The following is a 20049-nucleotide window of genomic DNA, read 5'->3' on the forward strand; positions in this document are numbered from 1 at the left end:
CATTTGACATAATACACTTGAACTTAGAATGTCTGCTTTGCTTTGAAATAAAAGTCTGATGATGGTGATGCATGAATCCATATTTGCAGCCCAAATTGTCTGTGTATTTGAAATCTTCCTAAAGCAGAAGCAGAATCTATGAGGGGTGTTTGTTATGTGCTTAAGATTTATTATTCTCAGGATCATTCACATAAAATGTGCTGATCATTTCAGTGTCTGATGTATCATAAAATGAAGAACAGCTTTGCAGCGGGCTTCTAATGGAAATTCCTGTTTCCACTAATGAATATAAAGCATCTTAGCTAACATTCTCTTTTTGAATGATAATTTTTAATGCCTTAAACATTTCCTTTTCAAGTGATGGCTGGAAGTGCTACAAACTGAGAAGACTCTACTTCATCTGGGTGTGCAGGGACATCGAATCTTTCCGCTGGTTTGCAGATTTGCTCTGTATGTTGCATAGCAAGGTAATAGGTGTTGCTTGGAAGGATACTGATAGTGTAATAAATGAGAGATTTGTTCACTCTACAGCTGGCATGCTATAGAAAAAACAAGCCAACACCATCTTTGCCTGGGCTATCCACAATCAATTGTGCTTGAAGCTACACAAACCAGTTTGAGTATATCTCACTGGTATTTCATTGCACATAATTGCTGGAGAATTATCTGTGAAATTTATGAGATAGAAGAACAGGCCAAGCTGGGGAGTCTGGGTGGCTTTTGCCTTTTGGTTCATACACAGATTAAGAATGGAGAGGGTTTTACAATTCCAAGTGCATTTTAAAAGCGGTGTAGTTTTTTAAAATAGCATTTTGTTCACAGCCTGATGGGCAGCATTCTGGGCTGCACAGAGGGGTGCTATTCAAACACATCTTCGTTAAAAAGCTTACTTCACTGATGCTAAAACTTCAGTCTATCAATATAGTAGTCACAAGTTACTTTACACTTTTTAAAAGAAAGGATGTTATTTCACTAGCTGTTTTTTATCATCCTCCCAGCTCTGGCAAGAGAATCGACCAGACTATATAAACATCCAGCTGTACCTCAGTCAAACAGATGGAATACAGGTATGTGGTTAAAAACTGTTTGTAAACCAAACTAGACCTTGGGGTAGCAGACAATGCAAACTGCCAGTCATATGCAAAAGAGATTGCTGCAGATGGCCAAAACAGGAAATAAGGCTATAAACCCTGGTGATTGATTCATTAGTAGGGCAAGAGAGCAAGTTTCTCCCCACTGCATTAAGAGAATCTAGTCTAGTAGTCTTAACTTGATTATATGTGGGCAGAAATCCATATCTTCCTTTTCTAGGAAAGAGGTCCTTCCAGGCCAGGCCACAGACCAGACAGTTGGCAGGGTTTGATGGGAAATCTACATCATTGCTGGGCTAAGAATCAAAGCTGGATAGTTGAGCGTGGAAGCTGAAATCTTCTTTTAAACTAAATATTTTGAGAGAAGCTAGCTACTTTTGAAAGCTTCTGATTGTTTTTGCCTGAGGTATAAAAGTTACAAATTCTTTGATGTATGAGACTGGAAATTATACTGAACTGTCAATTGTCCTGTTCTGTTTTTGGGCCCAGCTCCCTTCCCTTCCCTTCCCTTCCCTTCCCTTCCCTTCCCTTCCCTTCCCTTCCCTTCCCCTTTTTGCTTCCCATTTTTGGACCAGGGGCCTGTGGGCATGCTGTCCCCTGGCACAGATTGATCCAGATAATTCCGTGACAACTATCAACCGCAATGCTGTTCTCATTCCTCTACTCCTGTAATCTCCCATAGCTCTTTATGCTTATGATCTTACATTATGTAGTGCATAATCCTGAGCTTGATTTTTTTACTGTGCTGCATCTAGAAGCTTCACCATTCACTGCCACAGGCCCAGGAATGAGCCTGACAATTACTGCAAAACATGAAATGCAGTGAGAAGCCTTGCCCAAAGAATTTTGATTTACCTAGTATCAGGTAGGGGCAGCATAATATTTACAGCTCCAGCAAGGGCACTTTGCAATAGTTAGATAATGTGATAGCTATAGCAGTTATGAACAGTGCTCCACAGATTTAATGCCAGGATGACATATGTCATCTTGAATGGAGTGCATGAAAAGAACCTGATTGTGAACCTGGTATGCAATAAGGTTAAAATTAAAACTTGAAGCAGGATATTGTGGCAAAGACACAGCAAGATTCTAATAACAGACAATTCAAAGTAAGTTTTCTGATGCTGTGTTTGAAGCAGACTCTGAATTTATTATTTAAGTCAACTTTGTTTTAAGTCTTTCTTTAAAGTCACTTTTCCTTTGTGGCTATTGAACAAAGCTGGCATGAACTGTAATGCTGCTCATGATTTCTCAAGGGGGTGTTAAACTCAGCTCTCCATTGTCTTGCAGCTTATGTGTTCACTGATGTCAGTCCAAGTACTGAATGCTACCAAAATCAGGGCAGTTTCATTTCATGCTCCCTTTGCTCAGGATCAGTATGCCAGTGTGACAACAGGGAGTCAGTTCCATCCTTCAGCAAATACCTCTTGAATATAAAAGGCCACTGGAGGATGAGTTGGCCAAGACTGCATTTGCATTGGTGTGAGCAGATAATTCAGCAGTGGAGGAATGTGGGACCCTGGAGAAGATGTAATTCCCCTCTGCTTTCCTATTATAGTAGAACACAAAACCTAGGAAAGGTAATGCCATGCAGTCGGAGGGCATTTGACCTTGTAAAAGTGCTGGTGATCTAGCACTGCTGGAATGAGTTGGGTTCTGTCTGGGGACTGATTTTGGCTGTTTTCTACTGTTGAAGTAGCACAGAGCAGCTGGTAAACGACTCTCAGGGAGAAATGTAAGATTTCTCTAGTTACTTTTTCAGGCCTGCTCTTAATAGTTACTTGTACGAAGTGGAAAAAAGAAATACTCTGGGTGGAAATACTATTTTTGCATCAGCAGTGTTTCTTCCAGCTAAGCATTAAAGGCCAATGAGGGAATGAATAATAGGAGCATGGTTATTGTTTTATGGCTCAAATAAATTAGTTTAAAAATAATCAGTAGATTAATGAGCAGCTGCATAAGGAACAATGTATAGCAAACACCAAGGAGACTCATTGAAAAAGCAGTGAGCAGAGGTATTGATGCATGAAATAACTCCAGTTTTAATCACAAATGTCTGATGCTTGTGTTCAGGTTTTACACCTCATCGATATGGTAGGCTGGGCAATGTCAGAAATGGGAGCCCTGGGTGATATGAGGCAATCTGCAAATCAGGCGGTGTGGAATTTTCCTTCTCTTGCAGAAAATAATAGGTGAAAAATACCAAGCCCTGAACTCGAGGCTTTTGATTGGACGACCCCGCTGGAAACTCCTCTTTGATGAAATAGCAAAGTATAACAGGCGGTGAGTACCAGTGTTCTTGAAGGATGCCACAGTCTGAAGGTTGGGCATAGTAGGCAAAATAAACATTTGCATCTATGTTTGTATGAAAATGTTGGGGTTTTTTTGCAGTTTATCTTAAGAGTGTAACATTCAAGGTACTGATGTTGAAATTAACTAGCTATTTGCTGTAGAAGATAACCTGCACAAACTGAAACATGGATCAGGGCAATCCTGAGCACAAATACAGGCTGGGCAGAAGTTGTATTGAAAGCAGCCCTGAGGAGAATGTCTTGCGAGTGCTGAGGGATAAGAAGTTCAACCTGACATGGTAATGTGAACTTGAAGCCTAGAAGGCCAGCTGTATCCTAGGCTGCAATAAAAGTAGTGTGGTCAGCAGTTTGGGTAGGTGATTGTCACCCTCTGCTCTTTCCTTGAGACCCCACCTGCTGTAGTGCATCCTGGACAGCACAAGAAAGATGTGGAGCTGTTGGAGCAAGTCCAGAGGAGGGCCATGGAGATGCTTAGAGGGTTGGAGCACCTCTCCTGTGAAGACAGGCTGAGGGAACTGGGCTTGTTCAGCCTGGGCAAAACTCCAGGAAGATCTCAGTGTGGCCTTCCAATACCTAAAGGAGCCCACTGAAAAGCTGGTCAGGGACTCTTCATCAGGGACAGGTGAAAGGAAAAGGGGTAACAATTTTCATCCAGACAGTGAGTTATAAGGAAGAAATTCTTCACTTTAAGAGTGTGGTGAAGCACTGGAACAGGTTGCCCAGATGAACTGTGAATACTACATTCCCAGAGGTGTTTGAGGCCAATTTGGATGGGGCTGTGGCCAACATACCCCTGCATATGGAATGAAATTATAACCGGGTTGTTTTAAAATCCCCTCCAACCCAAATTTTTCTGTGGATTTTTTTTAATTTTTTAAAAACTCAAAATAATTCATCTTCTTATGCAGGTTGGGTATTCAGTGGCCCAAAAAATGATACTGATATATTTCCATCTCACTCCACAGACGTTGTATATTCTTTATCCACTGCAATATCTTGCTTGCAACATAGACTGCTTTTACTATAAATTCTGTAATTGATAACACTGGATTACAAAAAAATAAATTGCACAAGAAAGACTCTGACTGCCCTGTATTGTTTTTATTCTGAGGATATATTTTCTTTGGAGATTTCTGGCACTTCTTTATTCTTTGTTAAGACCTGGCAGTGCTTTTTTACTGGTCTAGGCAAACATAGTTCAGTCTAAGCAAGACAATTGTAAACCACAGAAGACACGCATTTCGACCGTGGAATATACTTTCCATATATAGCTTTATTGATTGGTTATGTTACTGACAGTTTTCTCCCTCAAAAGCTGGTCTTGAAGAAAAGATCGTGTGAGTTTTCCCTGTTCCACTTCTGTCAAAGTCAGTGGGTAGGAGCAGGCTACCTGCAGTAGCTGTCCAAGGAAGTCTGGGTGCACCAGCGGGAGAATTACTCTCCCACTGTCATTCACTCATGTCAAAAAGGTTTTGTCTTCTGTTTCACTTTTGACCAGTTGCCCATGGCTTATTGATTCTTCTGGAGCTAAATACGAATATGGAATATCGAGCCTTGTATCTTGAGTAATATTGAGTAACCAGTATATTACACTGTTGGTAGTGAATAAGGTGCTGCTGAGAAGTATCTTGAATTCACATCCTAGAGGAAGGACGTTGTAGAAAGGGTCCCTTGCCCAGGATGCCTCAAGGACTGCTGCAGAGCAGGTGAATACCACTTCAGTGGAGTTTTGTTTTGCAGTAAAGAGCTAAGGGAAAGAAAGTTAAATAGAGAGGGCAGAAAAGCAAGTTGGCTTTGTCTCAGGCTCCTGCGTAGTGAGGACTGGTACTCTTTTCTGGTACATTCTAATATCATTTTTTGTTTAATGGGGCAAACCCAGTTTTATAAAATGAAAATGGAAACGGTGATGCTTCTGCCACTTCCTTAGCTGCAATTGCACATAATATGGATGAAGCTTTTAGTGGTAGTCCTACTTGCTTTTTCTTTTGTGCTTTCTATTGCATTATACGTAATTAGACCTTCAAGTGCCATTTGCTCTGCATTTTCATGTCAGGTCCTTGAACTGTGCCACCATTTCCAAGTGAGATGTCTTTCATTTCCTAAATAATGTTCTGCCCATTTTGATCATCTCGCAGCTGGCTAACATGTAGGCTTTCTCACCATCTGTCATCCCTTTACCACACTTTATAGACACAGGTAGTTCTCTATAGATGTAGTTATGTGTATGCTGATATATGATACCTAGGCAGTAGATAGGTGGTACTACCTGTAACTCAGTATCCCACAGATATTCAGATATTATAGAATATGAATTTTCCCTGAAATAGAGACAGGGATTTCCATTATTCTCTGTAGTTCATATCTTCCAATTTCCTAGTTTCCTACTAACTTTGTTTCAGTTCCTGTTATTCCACCTAAACAACCCTGCTGCAATATGGATGCCAACAAAAAAAAAGCTGGGCAACCAAGTCTTTTTCCGGCATCTGGTGCCAGTGTTCAGATGTTCACATTTGTAATCATCCCCTTGGGCTTGTGTATGGGCAGCCAAGAAGGCAAGATATTTTCCATTTTTTATCTTGTGATTTTAGTAAAAGCTGTGTATAAATAAACACACAGCTGGCAAACCTCTCATCAGTTTAACCATCTGATTGTGGTTTGCGGATTGTTGCTGTTGTTGCTGTTTGAGTCCCAAATAGTCAAAGTGCATTTGTAAGTGTGAGCTTTGCCAGAGCATCAGAGCATGACATTGGTCAACCCGGCATCAGGTTCCTAACTCTTTCCTCTGAAGAAAGCAGAGCAGACGCATGCCATCTACTGTTGATATTTTACATGACATCTGCAGTCCCAAAGATGCACACTGGGACTTTATGTAATAAATTATTAGTCTTCTTTTTCTTGCTTTTTTTTTTTTTTTTTTTTTTAAGGACAGAGTAGAACTTGTTTCTGGTCAGTTGTAGCCTGAGTGCAAAGCTTACACTATGGCAGTGCTGCTGTACTTCCTTAAATTTTGTTCAGTTCACCTAGATTTCTTGAAGATGGAATCTGACCTAGAAAACGATGTGAATACCTATAAGAGAGGAAGGCATGGAGCACCACAATACATTTCCCATGCACTGCAAAGAAGATATTCCTCCATACGAGTAAATGTGGGGTTAAAAAACTGGAATATTTCAAGACTGTCTTACTATAAGTAGCAAAATATTTCAGTTTTCCATGCAAGTAGGGATGTGGTGGGCATAAGTAGGGCATAAGAATCTGAGGGCAAATAGTGGGAGGTAAGTGGTACATGGAGTGATGCCCAGAATAGCCGTCATGTGGAGGTATCCCTGGGAATCTCTCAGGATATGAGGTAAAGGAGTAAGTGTTTCTGGAGACCTTGTATGTCAACCACAGATCTCTTGTGACACCTTAGATAGATTGCTTCACTTTTCTTTGACTCTGTTCACCCTCCAGAAATTCTGTTTACTGGGATGAGGGTACATTAGCAGGATGTGCTGCTTAGACATTTCTACAATGCTTGGACATGTCTGTGCTTAGGAGGTATATGTATGAAATGAAAGGGAGAAAGGCAGACGAATACCGGGTTTTGTTCAGCAGTTTTCTATGCTAATTAAAACAGTAACCTTCAGTTAAATGCACAGTAGGAAACAGATTCTTCCTGGCAGCTTGCACCCTTTGTTTCTCTGTGCACAGAGTAGAGGATGTTCAGATTCTTCTAGTGTTGAGGAATTTTGTTTGAGAACAACAAGCAGTAGCATTCTCATTATTTCTGCAAATCCAGCCACCAGCACATCATCATTTGCTATTAAAAGAAGTTCTGCCAGGAGAGAAGAGCTTAGTAGATATACATAGGAATGAGGAAAAAAAAAGAGTTACGAATATTTGACATGGTTTCCTATGAGAGCATTGAAAAGTGCCTGCACAATGACACAGTTGCTGTTACCTCTGTAACTTTGTGATGCTTTTTAATGTCTGAGACCTCAGATTTGCTAAGCCAGTGTTTGCATTCAGTTATGCAGCATGGACTGCTGTGCGTTTTGGGCAGCTGCTTAATGTTCAGCACATACCCTTGGCTGTATGCATCCGAGATTTCTTTTTCTATGCATTAATTTTCTTCTCTCACCAAGTACATATACAGGCACCATTAAACTGTGCGTTTGAGTATCCTTGTGTGCTAAGACATGTTATATTAGTCACTGGACAAAATACTGAAGTAGTCCTGAGGCAAGGAGCAGAATTCAAGTCTCCAGCCTCCTGGTGAATGCTGTAAATCTTAATAGTTAGAGCCACATTCCCTTTTGTGTTCTCTCTCCATCCCAGTAAATCTTACAAAATGTTCTGTGCAGTGCCACAGTTTCATCAGGAAGCTAAAGAATTTCTTTTAATAATATAGAAGAGACAGCACTATGTCATCTTTCCCTGCTTCATCTGTCTCTTCATCTTTAAGAAAAGGAGGTGATGAATATCATGAGTGGCTCAGTCCTGCTTTTGTATACATGCCTTGTTCTACTGCCTTGAGCCCTTAAAGGCTGTGTGACCATGAGTCTGACTTCAAGTCTGTGTTTAGGGTGACCAGAGAGCAAAGTGGTGGTGTCAGTGGAGTGGTGTGTAGAAGTTGTGTTAAGTAATGGACCTGACCTGATAACTGTGGATGATGAGCAAAGGTCTTACTCTTTTATGGCTTTTCACAAGGTTTTCCAATGCAGCTGATGGAGGAAAGACTGCATGCTAATGTGAAATGAATGCAGTAAAGTTATCCTGCTACTGCCAGAAATAATCATGGGTTAGTAGCGGTCTGCTTTCATTAGTGTAACAAATCATCACTAGTGGCTACATCTCCCGCCAGTGTAAATCACAAGTTACACTATAGAAGTCATTAAGATGAGACATGTTAAGAAAAAAAGTGATTAATTATGGAAAAAATGAGAGTGGGGTGTATTAGTTTTTTGGTGCTTGGTGTCTAGAGGCTGAGATGAGGTACTTTTTTTGCAAGAGTTCTCATTGTCAAAATATGTACCAGGGTTTGATGTGAGGATATTGGCTTCTTTAACATGGGTTACATGACCTTGTGAGCTGTCCTCACCCTGAAAACAGTGGACATTTGTATAATACAGTGAGAATTACTTAGAATCCAGTTCTGTCAGTTGTTAGAAGTCACTGTTTATGGGCAAAGTTGTAACTTTTTTCTTCTCTTTTTTTTTATATAGGAAGACCATTGGAGTTTTCTGTTGTGGACCAAGCAAGATGTCTAAGGCACTTCATAAACTGAGCAACAGCAGCAACCCTTACGGGACAAGGTTTGAGTATAATAAAGAATCCTTCAGCTGAAAGTCTGTTGGACTTGCAAGAATCTCTAAAAGATAAAAGTGCAATTTTTTGTTTATACAACTTTGAAGTTCCATTGTGGTTTAAACAGAAATGTACCAAAGAGTAGCACAGTTTTTCTTATTTATGATTATTTAAAACTCTGGAAAATGATGGATATGGCAGCATACCAACAAATATTAAGTGCTTATGCTCAAAGCCAAATGTGCTCACATTTGTGGCAGCAGCAATTCTTTGGAGTTGTTTCTGTTAATTAAAAAGTGCTAATGCTGGGGAGAAATGCAGTTAAAGCAGTTGCTTTAAAAGCCAATGGAAGTGGAATGTTCTTCCACTTCAGTCCTCTGAAGCTGCATCTGTAAACAACACTCCAGGTTAATCCAAATGACAAATCATAGGACATTTGAAAGAAATACTGCTTTTATTGGTATACAGACCTTGTGACTTCAGAGTGGAGACACTCCATATTAAGGAAAGGATTTTATGCATTACAGAACTGGGATTCTGTATTTCAAACGTACTCTGTAACGGGTGTCAATGTTCCCACTTACAATAGAAGAGAGAGTAGAATTTAGGGGAAAGATGTAAATCAACATAAGGAATAGTGAGCACAACTGCCCTAGCACCTTTGGGCAGACTCAGCCATGATGTATATCACAGCCTTTTGGCAAGGAAACATCTGTACCTGGAAAACTCAGTACCCAGCATCAATTTAGCATTCAGTGAGTTTGCAAAATAAGTGTGATTTATGCAGCCAGAATGATGGAGCAAGAAAAGCGATTAACAGGAGGAGACAGGATATGATGTTTTATTATACCACAGGCTCAGCGTGGAAGTCGCACTCACTTTGCACTAACATGCCCTGAATGTCAAATACATTCAACATTCAGATGTTCTTAGTGATTAATGTACAATGCAGCAGGCTGAAATCCTATTTTAGGAGTTGTGGAGTGTCTTTGGTTGACTGTGGCCCTTGGACTACCATTGCTGGAGTCATGCCTGTTGTTCAGTCTCACTCGTCTCTTCTCTGTTCAGTCCTGTTGGTGTCCCTGAAAGCAGCATCAGGCCAGATCTGCAGCAGGGTTGGAGTAAAGCTTTCTTTACTGTGGCTCTTTGCATCTTGTGTACACATAGAAACTTTGCAGGACGTGCAGTGTGTTTTCAGTGTGTTCTAAAAGGGAGGGTCTGAAACATCCAAATTTAAACTCTTCTTCCCTTCTCATTACCACAGCTGCTTTCCTGACTTCTCGTAGTTCCCATGAGGTTGAAACAGGCACTTTGAACCTTTTTGATTCAGAGTAGCAGCATTTTACTTACTCAGTTTAGTAACCAAACCAATCTTTTCTTATTTTCTCTTGACCTCCTTTCTCTTATTTTTCCAAGAAAGGAACATCTAAGCTGGAGTCAGAAATGTAGCTGGCAAAAATAGGCCTCATTCTAGAACATCTTTATACAACAGCATTGCTTTACATTTGCTGAGAACCTGGCCCTTCAGCAGCAGCTCGCGAGCAAAGCCTGTGGTGTCTGCAGCTTGTGCAGGTGTACGATTGTTCAGCATCTCCCATAGCACGGTTCACCTGTATTCAGCACAGTGCAGTGATTCAGTGATTCAGTGCAGTTGATTCAGTGTAGAGCTTTCCAATGCATGATTTTTTCATTTTAGTGAAAACAAATCAGTACTTTGTCACAGCACGGATTCTATGCAGGATTCTTCAAGCATCGGTATCAGCAGACAGAGGCAAGGTGTTCTCGGGTAGGTGATGTTCGGGCATGTTGTATGTGTAAGTAGTGAATGTGAGTTTGGTCTTTGCCATGGCAGTTTCTGCTCAGGAATTGCTCTAGATGGTGCAGCTGGATGCAGTGCAGCAGCACAGCCCCGCAGGGATGTTTCTTACTGCCTGGACTTTGCACTGAATTCTTGCCTCTGGCTCTGCCCAATTTGAAATTCAGGAGGGAAGGGAAGAGCCAGAGATGGACTAATTTCTACCTATGAGGATTCTTTAAGTAGCCTAGAGCAGAGAGAACCCAAAATTGAAATGTGAGGTGGAAGCCTACATTGCAGCTTGTGATTTTAATATTTTTTTTTTAAGTCCAAATCATCACTTTCCCATTGGATCTCCTTCCTCTTGTCCCTGTGAACCAGAAGTATGCGGAAGAGTATCAGTTCTTCTTTAATTATTAATATTTATTCTAATACTGCCTGCATAGACTTCATAATAAGCACAACACTGATGTCAAAATGCATAATCAGGTATTGCCTGTATTGCAGGCTTTTTTGTTTGTTTGCTGTTAGCTTAAAGCATGATTGAAGTCATGACTGTGATTGAAATCATGACTCCATCTGTTAGCCACAACCACATGGTGATCATTTTTCTCTTGTTTTAGTATCTAGCATCTAATGATTTTTAAATATGGTATAGAGTCTGCTAATTACAATGATGTTCTTTCTGATTTCACATCTCCTCTGATAGCTACCAGTTCTGTTACTGCATAATGAGCAGTTAGTTTTGTAGTCAGCTCTGTGCTAAAACAGATAATACTTTCTGGCTCAGCTCTTAGATAGGTAGTGCTTTATAATTAATAATAGCACTGTGCTCTTGTGCTGAATTCTAGCAGGAGCTGACACTGTGTGGAGGAGTGCTATCCCCTGTTGTTACATTAGCAGTGCTATCATAAGCAAGAAGCAGAGAGAGCCTCTGTCCTGTGCCAAGCTCAGCTGACCCCAGATGACAGGCTGGGGACTGTCTACCTGTCTGGGGAGTGGTGAGATGTATGTGAGCTGTAGTGGTGAGATTGATGTTATGACATCTCTTCAGTGCACCTTCAGCAGGTCTCTGTAGTTGCTATTGAGCTGTATTTGTGTTCCGTTTTTTGTAATTTCTTTCCTTTGACTGAACCTTTCTGTTGCTCACGTGGGTATTGCTAGACTGGATGAGCGTGGGTTTGGTGGAAAGTTAAAGTTTCAGTTGTTTTTTTTCCTTTTCTTTGTGCTTTGCTTTTCAGAGGAGCAGAGCGTTTATGGGTGAGTGACTGTGACTTGGCTTCAGGAGGGGCAAATGTTATTTATAAAGGCGATTTGGTCTGCATTCTCCTTGCCACTTTGTAGTGTTTTACTTCAGCTTGCAAAACCAAACTGAGCTTGCATTTAAACTACATATAGTTTTTATCTGTACACCAAACATACATGAAAACATAACTGTGTGCTGGCACATAAATGAAGGCTGACAGCACTTAATTCCACATTTACTCTTCAGCCGGGTTTATGCAGATGAATGCTTCTTTATGCATTACATTTGAGTCCTGTGAGTGTCTGCCATACGCTTCCTGCTGACAGGGGAAGGATCCTGCCATGTATTGTGCTACTTGTCAAAAACTACAGACCCTCAGTGGCATCTCTGTGTTTTATTCATCATAAATGTTTTGGGACTTTTATTTAAAACAAGAGGGTTTTCATGCCGTGATCGAAGCCAAACTCCTTCTCTGCAAAGAAAGCCCGGTCAGTCACTTTGCCTTGCATCCCCATTTCTGCTTATAGTACTCAGGGCATGTGATTTCTTCCTTGTCCTTTGATCTGCTCTTCTAGGAGACAGGATTAAAAGGGCTTTGAGAGTTCCCTGTGCACATCCTTGAACCTGGGCTGAGGAGAGGAGGGCGGCATGTACCACATCCCTCTTGCTGCTGACTGCACTGCTTAGGGCACTGGTAGAAATGTTAAGCCAAATCTTTCCAACAAAACGCTTATTGTTTTGCCACACTAAACTAGAGAACAGTTGCTGTGAAAGGCAAAAAGAAAAATCCTCTCTGTTTGAAGTCTCCTGCCCACATAAACCTGATGTGAAGACATGTATGGAAACACTGCACAGATTCAGCTTCCAGCAGCACCAGGGGTCACACGCTGCGTCCCTACAATGGTCTCTGCCTCAGCACTCAACTCCCATCATTGTTCTTTGTGGCAAGTCTTCACCTATCTTGTCATTGTAGACTCACAGAATTGTAATCTCACCGAGTATTGAAAAATCCCTTAAGATCATCCGGTCTAGCTATCCACCTTCCATTATTATTTCTCTCTTAAACCACATCCCTAAGTGCACATCTGCACATTTCTTGAACACCTCCAGGGACAGTGACTCCACTACCTCCCTGGGCATCTTGTTCCAGTGCCCAACCATGTTTTTGGTGAGCTTGCCTTTCCAGATATCCAACCTGAATCCCCCTGGTGCAATTTGAGGCCATTAGTGTTGCAGTGAGAGAACTACCACATAAGCTTGCATGCACACAGAGAGTCAGATATAAACACAAAGCAAGTTGTGAGCATTCTTTGCAGCCAGGTGCAGAGCTGTCCTTTCGCTTCTAATGCCTCTAGCACAGAGGTGAGGAAGCAATTTGGAGCTGGCTGCAAAGGGGCAGATCGAGCCTCCTGGGGAGTGGTAACTGAGCTGTAAAAGCTTGTCACATCCATGAAGCAGCCTAAGAGAAAAGTCTCTGCTCAACACCACACATCAGGTTGTAGTTTCAGACTACAAGACGTTGCTTACAAAAGCCAGCAGGAGGCTAACTAGTCATTGTCAGTAGGAGTCTGAGCCCCTTAAGTGAGAGCAAAGTTATTAAAATGCAATGTTTACTTGTTTAAAAAATAAAAGGGCTTCTAGGGAGATTAATTTTCACTTCAGTCTGGCAGTCATTTCATAAACATGCCAGTGTGATTTAAGGCAAGCTGGATCTGTTCTTCTCAGTATTATGCATCTGATTTGTCTGCAAATTTCCCACCCCTCACAAATAAAAGCAGTTTTATTGTTTTAACAAAGAGGATTTAACAGCAAAGTTTAATCAAAATGCCGCTGGTGCCCATGCTGAACTGTGCTTTTCTGTAATGAACGTACATTTATCAGGGATATATAGAAAACAGCTGAGGACTCAACTCTTAGTGGTGGTTTGGAGTTTGAGTCATCTCTGCTGTTGGTGTATTTCAGTAAGACCACTGTGATAATGCACTAGTGAAATGCATGGAGCTGAAATGAGACTTCTCATTTCCATAAAGAGATTGTTCCACCACTAAGCACAGTAAATTCCAGAAGGTCTGGAATTTCCTTTATAGGAACCCTGTGTCCTCTGCTAGACCAGCACATACAATGAATGTGTAAGTTTTTGAGCAACAGATGCTTCTTCAAGAGCTGTTTGAATATTTGTAAAGATTTCTCATTCTGCTAATTGCATCACTCTTGTTGTAGGAGGTATGGGATATTTTTTCATCCTGTGGAATGCTGTACACTATCTCTGAGATTATGAATAGCTCTAAACTTCACTGTTGTGAATGCTCAAGGTTTTCAGTGTCTGAAGCATAATGTTGTCTGAGAAGATCATATCATATGGACATGGTTTAGTGGGCACGGTGATGATAGGCTGATGGCTGGGCTAGATGATCTTAGAGGTCTTTTCCATCTTAATGATGCTATGATTCTATTTGTATGCTGCAGAAACAGGTAAGGATCTGCTCCATTATTTGGAGAATACAAGGAGAAAGCTGGAGAAAGCAACCCATCCCAATTGCATATTGTCTCTTAACAGAGTCCTTAGATTTTAGGATCTGTCATACCCTGTGGAAAGTACTATTAGGTATTTTAAGTGGCTCTTTCTGGCAAAAGTCTGTCTGCCCTACAGTCCCAAATCTGCACCTTCTTCCTAATGATCTGCACTTAGTCCAGGAGGGGAGATCTGTGAGTAGCTCGTGAAGCTGTTGGCTGAGGAGCAAACCATGGAGGGTGGAGGAGGATGATGAATTCCAGCGCGTGAATAGCTTGAAATATTTAGAAGCTGGAAGTAAAGGGGAAGGTGAGAGACATTCTCCATGGCTCTTCAGTTTCAGAAATTAAAAGCAAACCCTATTGCCTGGATGTGGATGCTAATTCTCCCTGGGGTTTGAGAACTGTTGTATAGCCTTTCAATGCACAACTCAAAGCTAAAGCACAGAAGAAAGCTAGTGTATTTTAGTAAAACATCCTGGAAATAAGTAATTTACTTGAAATAAATTCACCATTGATTCTTTCTAGTTAATTTGCTTCAAAAAAACATCTACTACCATTTTGCAGCTTTAGGGTTTGGGATGGTTTTACCTTGATTTCACCGGAATCATGGAGTATATATAGTTCTCTGTGCTAGATGTAAGTAGCTTTGACAGGTCAGTAAATACATTCTGTGTTCTTTGCTGCTGACCCTAGGTAAGGACAGCCTTGAGGATGCGAAACTGTTGCATAAATGTGTAGAGTACATAGCAGCACTGAGAAGAGAGGTGCTGCTGCATTGCTTTTGGTGCACTAGGCATACATTAAAATTCTGTCATTGCAAGGTCGCATTGCTCATCTCATATTCTACAACCCTGGGTAAGAATGGAAGGTGGGGGAGGAAGAGCAAAAACTTCCACCTTGTGCTATAGCTGAGAATATATACTCATTGGCAGCATTTCTTTCTATTTCCAAAGATGCTATTTCTTTTTTAGGGATAGTGGATTCTTTCTTGGTTCTGAGTAGTGGTATTTGCATGCTAGTGGTAACATGTTGCTTCTGAGCTGAATAAATAACACGTCTGGGTCTTTTCTTCTCCCTTAAATTATCTAAAAGAAATACCAAGAACCAGACAGCATACAGAGTGGACTGTGTCCTGAGCTGCTCCCAGTGCAGCCTGGTTAGCAGTACTGTTCAGAAACTCTGCAAGCTGATGGAAAGAGGCAAGGTTTAGGCAAAGAGGAAAGAACTTTTGAAGGAGAAGCACAACAGTAATACATGATTTGAAGCCAAAAGTAGGCCATGTCACAGCACTGGGCATCACATCCGAATGGTGCTGAGTCAGAAGCCTACCCTACAAGTATACCCAGCATCAAGGAAAGCTGAGAGCTCTCAAATTGAGTCTACAATGTGAGATGAAAACAAGTTGAAATGCAGTTAGGTGAGCCACCTGTCTGGTTTCCAACTTGGAGCTTGGACCTGTCCTGTTTGAGAGTTTCTCATATAGATGATGAGCTGATCAGACTCCCAAGTGTGGGCTCAGTTATGTAGATAACTGAAGGTATGTACATCCGCTTTGTATTTCTACGGCTTAGTAAAAGCAAGTTACTTAGTGACTGGGAGCAGAGTATCTTACTGTAGGGTTAGTTGCTTGAAATCCTGTTCTTTCCTGTTAAGCACAACGTCCTGACAAGATGGGGATGATGACTGCCAGTTTCCATTGGTAAATGAACATGGCCTGCCCTTATTCACACTCGTGTTCACAGGGAAAAGAAAAAAGGGGTTGAATTCTGCAGAGAATATGTACGTTCTTTGTTTTTCCTTTATTGTGTCAGAACAACATAATTAGCTGATGGAAAAGAAATTATTAAAATGGGAAGATTCATCCATGGTATTCTTTTTGATTCCTTAAATGCTTGTAATTAGTCAAACTGAGAGAAACTTAATGGGCATAATGCCCTCGAGCAGAGTTAAGCAACATGGCTGAGATGCAAAGTGACAAAGTATCTCCTATCGACTGTGAAATATCGTTGTCTATTGGAGCTGGAGGCATCGGTGCTTTCGTTAGTCTCAGAGTATTCCATGGAGACCTAGTGGGAGCTGACCTTTCAGCTACCCCACTTCTTCCCTGTATACCTCCAGTCTTCATCTGGGTTTGGTGTTCTTGCCTCTAGATGACTGGAAACAGCCTTGTATGTATATCCCCAAATCACAGAATCACAAAATGGTTTGGGTCAGAGGGGGCATTTAAAGATCATCTAGTTTCCTTTTCTGCTGTCAGTCCCCTCCCTCAGCATCTTGTTTGTGTCAGGAAGCTCCCCTTGCTTCCCTTCACTTGGGAAAATGATATAATGGGAAATAGTTTATTTTACTCACAGCCGTATTCATAGCCATAGCCACAGCCTAGTCTTCAGCCTTTATAATGCTCCCAATGTATCTAGTCACCTTGAATAGCATTAGTGAAGTGGATGCATGATCCTAGCCCTGAAATGCTTTTCTAAAATGGGAGGAGAGGTCATGCCATGATGATGGGTAAACAGGAAGAACGCACAATAGCCAAGATTATATCATCATCTGGATAAGAAACGGGAACCCATTTTGTGAAATTCAGACTGTGGCCATCAGTGAAATTAAGTCATGTTTCTGCTTTCACACATTGGCACTGCAAGACAGAGGTCAGTGATGGAAGAGTTTGCTTCTTTCAATTACATTCTCTATTTCCATGCAACTCCTAGCCTATCAATGGCATATAAATTCCTCCTTTCACTGATTAAATATTTCCTCACCTGATTTCTTTGCTTCAGGGAGCTTGAGAGCTCCCTGTTCATAAAGGGAAAGAGGGATTGTGCTGTTAAGCAGACAGCTCCCAGCACATATGTTCTGCTCTGCATCTTTGAGGAGGCACTGATGCTTCTGCAACTGCAGAGGGGCAATTTTATTGAGATTCAGAGGCAGCCAAGAGCCTCTTCCAGGATTTCGATGTTGATGAAGCTCTGGGTTAATTAATTAGCCTTTTTTTCTGAAACAAGAAGCTTTAGCCCATCTGTGCCAGGCTGTGAAACCCTTAATCCTACTTAGCTTTTCTTTCCCCATGTTCCTTTCAGTCATTTGCAAGAGTGAATTTGATGAAGCACATTCGGGTAAGGAAAAATTTCCTGATCTGTGAGAATTTAGGGCAAAAGTCCTAACTGTGACGTTTCCCTCAAACTGAGAACCAAGGAGATGGATAGTTTGGGCCAGCTATATTTATTTCATAACGTGCAAATGGTTTTGTTTGTGGTTGTTTTTTGTTTATTTTATTTCTGGTTCTATTTTTATATTGTTTAAATAAATACGTTTTAGTTTCAGAGCAACAACAACAGACAAATACATATATATATATATACTTAGAAAATATCATGATGTCCCAAACATATCTGTTTATTTTAAAAAAACCCTTTAAAGTTGTTTTGAAGGTGAGAAACTTCTGGAAGCCAAGACTCTCCAAATTCTGCTGCAAGAAGCTGTTATTTTCTCAAGGCAAGGCATTCTCTGTTGATTCCTTGCCTTCCTAGCCATTTTTCATTAGTGAAAAATCCTGTTCAAACCAAGCAGTGCTACCTAAATCTGAGCTTAGATAAGCAAACGGCTTCCTTTTAAAGCAAAAAGCACTTGGAGAAGTTTGTCTCCCTGAGCCCTCAAGATGATGTCTGAGGCACATTTAGACTTGGGTGCTCAAGCCCAGAAGTGAGCAGGCTACCAAGGGCTTGCTCGTGTACTGGGGGCAGAGAGCATGTTGGGCATTAGGCTTCAGCCACGGGTTAGATTATCTCATAATGGTGTATGAGGTGATGAGGATATACAGGAGGAAGGGAGGAAGACTTATTTTTTCTTTGGTGTAGGAGGTAGGAAGACCAATTTTATCTCATTTAGGATAGCTATCTGGGACTCATTAGCTGTGTGAATTACACACAGCTGGTCCAAGAATTTGACTGCGCTGATACAAGCATCGGTGTCCAATGGAGGCCTTGGTCTGTGGTCCCAATTGATCAGATCAACAAACCATTCTCAGGAAAGACGATGGACTCTAGATGGATATATTGCCGTTACTAAAATTTGGAAAGCACAGTAAATGCTTTCAGCTTTCTAGGTTTCGTATAGGAACTGAGTCTCGGAAGTAGCTATTTCCAGTTAGTGTGATGATATGATGAGAAATCTCTGTAGATGCAGATCTTGGCTGTTCCACCACTGGCCACTTTCATTCCTTGTTCTCCAGCAGTCTTCCAAGTCCTAAAAGAAAGAGGGCTGAAAATTCTTCTCCAGAATTTCCAATTCTGCAATTGAATAATTTTCCTGGTTGACTGAAATAATAAAAAATACTTAAAAAGAAGACAGCATTTACTTTTATCTGTATACAGTGTACACAGTAACTGTTTTAGAAAGTACTGGTATAAATGTCCACACTTTTGAGTACTCTGTGTTCTTTTCAGAGATGCCTGTTTACGTTAATGCAAATTCAATCTGTTCTTATGTTTTTATAGATCAAGATGTGGTATGATTCTTTGAAGAGAAATAATTGCTTAGTTTCCAAGTGGAATAGACACCAAAATTTGGTCCTGAACTTTTATTTTTTAATGTTTCCCCCAGGCTTGACTTCAAGAACAAGGGCAGCACTCAGTAGGTTCCTGTCATACTCTTGCCATATGAAATAGCCCTTTTGTAGCTTTACTTTGCTGACCCATATCCTGACACAGGAACTGTGTTTCCCTGTCTGGGTTTAGATAGGTCACTAACCTAAGTGCGTGCCAGTAGAACTTCTTCAAAGAGTAAGCAATAAGCTTCTGGACTCTGCTCATTCCCATCAAATGAAGCAGACCTTTTATCAGTTAGATATATAACAAGACTGAGCTAGAAGAGTGATCATAAGAAGTCTTCTTTTTTTTTTTTTCCTTTTCTCCTAAGTTGCATGCAGAATTTTTTTTCCATAGAGTCCCTTTCTTAGGTACACAGTGTTGTGAGGGTATATGCAAGCTATTGGCTAAAGAAAGGATCAGACAGAAAGAATTCCTGGGCACTATTCCATGTTCTCACTGAGTTTCCTTACATACTCCTCTTAGGATTTTCAGTAACGTGAGGTATCCAGGGTCAGTGAGGTTTCAGTGCCCAACTGCACTGAGCTTCTTGCTAAAACCCCATCCTTGTTTTTTTGCCATGATCACAATTGGTGAAAAGTTTTATGGATTTGCCTGGCATCACGATCTGTTGTTATACCAAGTGCTCATGAATCCCTAAATAAATTACTCTTTCCAAATTTGTTTACCTTAATGGCAGGATCCTGGTTGCATTAAAGAAAATATGCTTAATTTCCAAAAATAGAAGGCTGAATTAGCCATTTCATATTAATGGCAATCCTGCTAAGGAAATTATTTGGCTACTGAGTTCTTCTGCTGTTCAGATGTTATTGTTGCATTCTGTTATATTATTATCAGGACAGCCTAACTTGAGTTTATGTCTTGTATTGTATCTGTCAAAGCACCATCCATTTATTCATCATGTAATTATAGCACTGTACTTTCGAGGTATTTGCTTTACAGGAAACTTTATGACTTTGGAATAAACAAGCATTCCAAGATCAAGCAAAACGTGACTGAGTTGCTGTTTATGACATGGTACTAATGAATGACATACTGCTTTATCATGGAAGCATTTTGTGTGCATTTATGCATACATATTACTGCTGACAGGAGAGGCTGGGATTTCACTACTTAAACTGAGGCTCTTAACACCACTTGAAATACCCATAACCAGATGAAACAACCATATGGAGATAGCAGAGAACCTGTTGGA

The 20049-nt window shown here is 40.8% G+C and overlaps 1 protein-coding gene across 3 annotated transcripts in view; it reads left to right on the forward strand.

Annotated features, from left to right (window-relative positions):
• The window catches only part of NOX4 (NADPH oxidase 4), a 104282-nt gene extending 84438 nt beyond the window's left edge, over positions 1-19844 (forward strand). For all 3 annotated transcript variants that reach the window (XM_015852361.1, XM_015852360.1, XM_015852362.2), the window contains 4 exons: positions 359-467; positions 999-1067; positions 3274-3374; positions 8611-19844. In XM_015852361.1, the coding sequence (XP_015707847.1) occupies positions 359-467; positions 999-1067; positions 3274-3374; positions 8611-8731 (400 nt within the window). In that variant the 3' untranslated portion in view covers positions 8732-19844. The remainder of the gene's footprint in view (positions 1-358; positions 468-998; positions 1068-3273; positions 3375-8610) is intronic.
• Positions 19845-20049: the final 205 nt, after the last annotated feature.

Source organism: Coturnix japonica, chromosome 1, assembly GCF_001577835.2.
Source record: "Coturnix japonica isolate 7356 chromosome 1, Coturnix japonica 2.1, whole genome shotgun sequence".
NCBI lineage: Eukaryota > Metazoa > Chordata > Aves > Galliformes > Phasianidae > Coturnix > Coturnix japonica.